Source organism: Dama dama, chromosome 16, assembly GCF_033118175.1.
Source record: "Dama dama isolate Ldn47 chromosome 16, ASM3311817v1, whole genome shotgun sequence".
NCBI lineage: Eukaryota > Metazoa > Chordata > Mammalia > Artiodactyla > Cervidae > Dama > Dama dama.
Window position 1 is genome coordinate 30,224,803 of NC_083696.1, and position 6,021 is coordinate 30,230,823.

At 44.4% G+C, this 6,021-nt stretch overlaps 1 protein-coding gene across 1 annotated transcript; it reads right to left on the reverse strand.

Moving 5' to 3' along the window:
- Positions 1–987: 987 nt before the first annotated feature.
- On the reverse strand, positions 988–5,773 carry CTSL (cathepsin L). Its single transcript, XM_061164015.1, has 8 exons — positions 5,677–5,773; positions 5,070–5,205; positions 4,456–4,578; positions 4,217–4,363; positions 3,808–4,032; positions 2,735–2,897; positions 1,699–1,816; positions 988–1,230 (listed from the first exon to the last, which is right to left on the reverse strand). Exons 2-8 carry the CDS (start codon positions 5,193–5,195, stop codon positions 1,131–1,133), a joined length of 1,002 nt encoding a protein of 333 aa, XP_061019998.1. The 5' UTR covers positions 5,196–5,205; positions 5,677–5,773; the 3' UTR covers positions 988–1,130.
- Between the last annotated feature and the right edge of the window lie 248 nt (positions 5,774–6,021).

The following is a 6,021-nucleotide window of genomic DNA, read 5'->3' on the forward strand; positions in this document are numbered from 1 at the left end:
CCGCCCCAAGGATCCGGTGGTCATGTGTCCCAGAATCGGCCAAGCCAGGTGAAGAGGAAGATCCTGGTGTTACTCACTCCCCTTTTGGTGGGGTCGTGAGGCCCACGGTCCACCTCGAACACCTCCTGACTTCATTCTGGAGGTGGTAATGGACAAACATCCCCTCGGGATTTTGTAGGTAAGAGGCCCCATGTGGCTTCCTTCCTGGAAGTGGTGAGCCCGTGGTCCCAGCTGGTGGTGGTCACAGCAAGTGAGACTCGAGAGACTCCTAGGATAGCCACAACAGTGCCTGGGGGATAAACAGGTGGCCGGAGTGTGAGGCACATTCAGTAATCTAGGAGGCTCCAAAGAGAATCCAAGCTAGCTTTGTTTTGATTTTTTAACAACTCTTGTACAAGACGACTTACCCTTGTCCTTTAGATTGTCAGATTTTGCTCTATTCAAGGGATGTCAGACACAGTCAATGGGCAACTAACATAAGATCTGCATATTTGTAACTATACGAACCAGAAGGCCACACAGCCATTCTCCTAATAGACCACTGGCACATTCAGTTAGGGGCTTCCCTGGTGGCTCAGAGGTAAAGAACCCACCTGCAATGCAGAAGACGTGGGTTTGATCCCTGTTGGGAAGATCCCCTGGAAAAGGAAATTGCAACCCACTCTGGTATTCCTGCCTGGGGAATTCCATGGACAGAGGAGCCTTGTGGGCTATAGTCCATGGGGTCACAAAAGAGTCAGACATGGCTTAGCAACTAAAACAACAACAAATAATCAGTTATGTCTTAAGAGCCCAATTATGTTTTTTACTCTACAAAAATTTAATGTATTAAAAACAGAAAGAAGCACCACCTGTATTCTGAAATAAAGTTTTATTTTAAAAGGTAAAACTTTATACATCCTTTTAAAACATGAAAGTTCAAAATTCATTAGGCAAGTTGATCATACAAACATATTTACAACAGTAGTGAAAGAAGTGGTAATATTTCACCAGAGTAAAGAGGTGATAAAATTCAGATCACAACTTGGATTTTCAATGATTCAAGTCTTTCATTCCCACACAATAAAGTCTGGTCAGTTTTAAGAGAATATCCTTCCTCTGGATATTGTTCTTAATCCAGCCTTTGAGATTTAGACAGTAGGATAACTGATCATGGTGGCGATTCCACAGTGGTTGTTCCGGTCTTTGGCCATCTTTATGTAGCCATTCATGCCCCAATGTTCACCCCAGCTGAAAGAAGAGAAGGTTTTCATTTTATACAAAGAATCAAACACATTTATATTTATTAATACTTAAACAGTGCACCACAGGTCAAGACAGATTCAGAAAGAAGCAAGAAATGCAGTTGTTCTTGTTCATGCTTGAGTTCTAAATGTACAAATAACTTCTATCCCCAAACCTTTCACAGAACTATACAATTAGAGATGTGAAAAAGAAACTCTTGGGGCCAGATGTGTTTTAGAATTAAAAAAATGTTTGGATTTAGAAATGAGATGATACCAAAACTACATCAATACCTTAGGCAACTTCAGACAGTATCTTAATGTTATAATCAAACATTAATATGTCTGTGATCACCCTAAGTGGCATAAGACTTCAGAAGTGTACTTAAGGATTTGAGGACCTGAATTCAAATGCTGATTCCAAAAAGGACTCCCCTTTTCAACATCAAATATAAGTATTTGGGACATTTTATACCTGTTTTTGACAAGCCAATATTTATTGTCATCTGAGTGTGCTCCTTCAAAGCCATAGCCAACTACCAGAACAGCATGATCCACGGATTCACTGCTGCATTTTGGCTCATAATAAATGCCTGGGAAAATAAAATACAATGTTGGGGTGAAGACCTCCAAGTGACCTACTCTATTAATTAGGGCAAGGAGAAATCTCAAAATTCAGCTAAATGATATAAATCTAGATAAGATTTAAAAACAAGATTCTTTTTTTTTCATTCTAGGCCAGGGATCCACGCCCTCATCTAACACTAGCAGATATACAAACAGCATACTCTCTTTTGTAAACAGCATGTCAAGAGACATAAAAGAACACTCCGTAAAATCTTATCATTTTACTTTCAGGACATTCAATCTAGGGAAATAGCACACAACACAAAATTACTTCAGCCAAGTTCTTTCTAGTTTTAATTACAGTAGCAAAATTCTTTGGAAAATTTCAAAGTTCTAACAGTGAAACTCTGGGTGGCTACAGTCATAAATAGGGCTTTCCAGGTGGTGCTAGTGGTAAAGAATCTGCCTGCCAATGCAGGAGACTCACAAGACGTGGGTTCAATCCCTGGCTTGGGAAGATCCCCTTGAGTAGGAAATGGCAACCCACTCCAGCATTCTTGCCTGGAAAATTCTACAGGCAGAGAAGCCTGGTGGACTACAGTCCATGGGGCTGCAAAGAGTTATGGACACAACTGAGCACACACAACTGGAAAAAAGTGAACTAAGCTATATGAATCAAATTAAGTAGCCATTTAAATATATTTATGAATATGTTATATATATATATATATATATATATGAATATATGCTTAAAATCATGGGGATATGGTTCAAGTAGTGTCAAATGGACACATCAGGCACAAATACTAATATTAACAACTATATTAAATCTATACACCTTCAAATTTTACATTGAATTCTACATACCGAAGAGTCAGTTTTGCTGTTTGTCATGGTGATTGTCCATTTTTTCTGCCTAAATTTCAACATAGACAAATACTTACCTGACTTATAGAACTGGAAAGATGGATTGCCTGCATCTATAGCAGCAGAGATGGGGCCCAAAGTTGCCACTGCCTTCATAAGAGCCTTCTCCTGCTTAGGGAGGTCCACGAAACCAGTTACATTAGCAGCAGAACTGTTGGGATTGTAATGGCAGGTGCCAGCCTTTCAAAGGTAATGGGGAAGAGACTTGATTAATACCATCCTCCTCCTGGGGTACATGAGTTCAAGACAATCTGCAGCTTAATGATTTCCAAGTCAAGTTTGTTACAAAGCATCCCAGGAAATGAAATGCTATTGGCTGTTTTGAAATGGAAAAATTAGCGTGTGTCTATTCAATCAGACACTCTCAATCTACCTGCCCATAAGAAACTTTTACTCAGGAGAAATTTGTACTTATAGAGGATGATATGTATATTTCCCCGGTGCCTCAGCAGTAAATAATCCACCTTTACTCCTACAAGGCAGGAGACATGGAGACGGGGGTTTGATCCCTGGGTCGGGAAGATCCCCTGGAGGAGGAAATGGCAACCCACTCCAGTAATCTTGCCCAGTAAATCCCACAGACAAAGGAGCCTGGCAGGCTACAGTCTATGGGGTTGCAAAAGAGTCAGATACGACTGAGTGACTAAACAACAACAACAAATGTATATTTCCACGTACCACAGAAATATTAACAGCTTTATGGTAACCCTCTGGGCTTCCCAAGTGGCACTAGTGGTAAAGAACCTGACTGCCAATACAGGTGACATAAAAGATGCGGGTTCGATCCCTGGGACAGGAAGATCCTCTGGAGGAGGACATGGCAACCCACTTCAGTAATCTTGCCTGGAGAATTCCATGGACAGAGAAGCCTGGTGGGCTACAGTCCAGAAGGTTGCACAGAGTTGGATATGATTGAAGCGACAGCATGAACACATGGTAAGTAGCTAAACAGAGAACTGTGCAAAGCTAACTATTTTAATGACCGTTCTGACAGTCTGCAGATAAAGATTCTACAATCTAAAATGTGGATTCTAAACATGATATCTGTTTTCCCCTTTGTTCAACTTTGATAACAAGGAGCTCCTCTTACCAATCCAGTGTATGGGTAGGATTCCTCTGAGTCCAGGCCTCCAACATCCAAAACATACTGGAAGGCATTATCTGTGAGGCCACCTTGACAACCATGATTGCCTTCAGGTTGAGAGCAGTCCACCAGGTTCTGCTCACTCAGTGAAACAAGTTTGCCAGTTTTTCGGAACATCTGTCCTTCAAGGGCACCCGTGGTACTAAAAGCCCAACAAGAACCACACTTACCCTGAAAACAAAATTTCAAAGCATAATTTACAAAACAAATAGCAAGACTTTGACAGTAGCCCATATATTTGGAAATGCCTTTAAAACCTAGTGAATTGCATGTTGTTGCACAGTGTATCAGAGCAAGGATGGCAATTCCTATTCGGCTTTACTCTTGGAGAGAGATCTGCTGAATACCATCATACCTGATCCTTCACAGGAGTTACATAGCCTTTCTCTCTCCAGTCCATGGACGGGGGAATCGAAGCAAAGATAGTTTCTTGGGACACTTTCCTCTTCTTGTTCTTCTGCCTTTGAAAGCCATTCATCACCTGCCTGAATTCTTCATTGGTCTTCAAGGAAAAGGAAATAGAATGTTGAAAAGCAAGAGGTTATTTTGCTAAACTGTTAAGGAGAAGGCACAAAAAATTCATGCCACACTCACCATGTCACCAAAGGCATTCATTGCCATGCTGAAGCTATATTTCCCTTGGCTGTATTCCTGATTATGCAGCTCAATCATTTTCATATTCTTCTTCCACACCTCTTTTCTCCATCCTTCTTCATTCTAGAGGCAAACAGGTAACCTATACTTTTTTCTATTTAAATCCAACTCACCAAGGGCTTCACCAGGTGGTGTTAAGTGGTAAAGAACTCCCGTGCCAAGGCAGGAGATGCAAGAAACACAGATTCAATCCTTGCATTGGGAAGATCCCCTGGAGGAGGGTATGGCAACCCACTCCAGTATTCTTGCTGGAGAATCCCATGGACAGAGAAGCCTGGTCACAGAGTTGGAAGCAACAGCACACACCGTGACCAAGTGGATTTGTATATAAAGAGGAAGGGAGACCATGGCCAGAGATGGCTCTATACTCTTGGGAGCTGTTCTCCAGCGCCCACATGACAGGGCAGATGCCCATAGTGTACTGAGTAACAGGTGCCATGAAGTTACTGCCCTGATAGGAGCCAGCCTCAAGAGACTACTATCTGCTATAAACTCCCAACAGCATGGACCATTCTCTGCAGAATTTCAGATGGACAGTTTCAGATGTTACCAACCAAGTCATACAGTCTCCTGTGTACTGCCTTCCACAATTTCCATTGTGTATTTAAACTGTAGTCAAATTCTGGAGCAGCTGAAGCTATTCCCAAGCAAAGGGCTGTCAGGAGGAGTGAAGGATTCATGTTCAAAAACCTAGGAAGGGAGAAGAAATGAGTATCTGATTAAACCAATCTTTCTAAAAGGCCATCCTTTTTTTTTTTTCTGAGCCACTATGGTGGAGTAAAAATATTTATATTCCCAAGTATTTATACAAGGACAGTAGGGGAAGTCTATGGATGTGGGTGGAGAAAAAGAGCTCTGAGACCCCAGTTTCCGCGCGGGACAGGGTCAGGCTCTTCTGGGACTCAAACAGCGGCCAGGACGAGCCACCCGCCCGCGCTGCAGGCGGGCCCAGCCCGGGGCGGGCCCAGCGAAATCCCTCAGCTGACAGAGTTGTAGACGCGGTGCCGACAAACGCTCTGCAGTCCAGCTAGCGGGGGTCATGCTGCCTTGTCAGACCGGCGCCTCCTGGAACCCCTCCTCAAGCCCTCAACTCCCAAGGCTGCAGTCGCGCTGCTAGCCGGGGTCACCCCGCCGCGCTATGTCCCAGCCCGTGGCGCTCACCTGTGGCGAGGCCTGCCGCAGAGGTGCAGGCGGCGACTCCAGATCCCGGGGCGTCTTAAGTTGGGTTGTGGGCACCAAGGCCTCCTATTTAAGGCTCCCGGACTGCGCTCGGCAGGCCCCGCCCCCCCGCTAGTACGCCCCGCGATTGGCTGAGCTTCATATGGGCGGGGCCTGTGCTGGGACTCCCGGCGCGAGACAAGGCTGGTCCCAAATTGTCCAGATGCCAGCCTCAGTGGACCCCACGGCAGCGAGCTGGGGGCCACTGGGCAGAACTGAGAAGGGCGGCCGGCGCCTCCCTGGGGACCCGGATCAACTAATTATCTCGAATTCGTGCGCTTGGTCGGT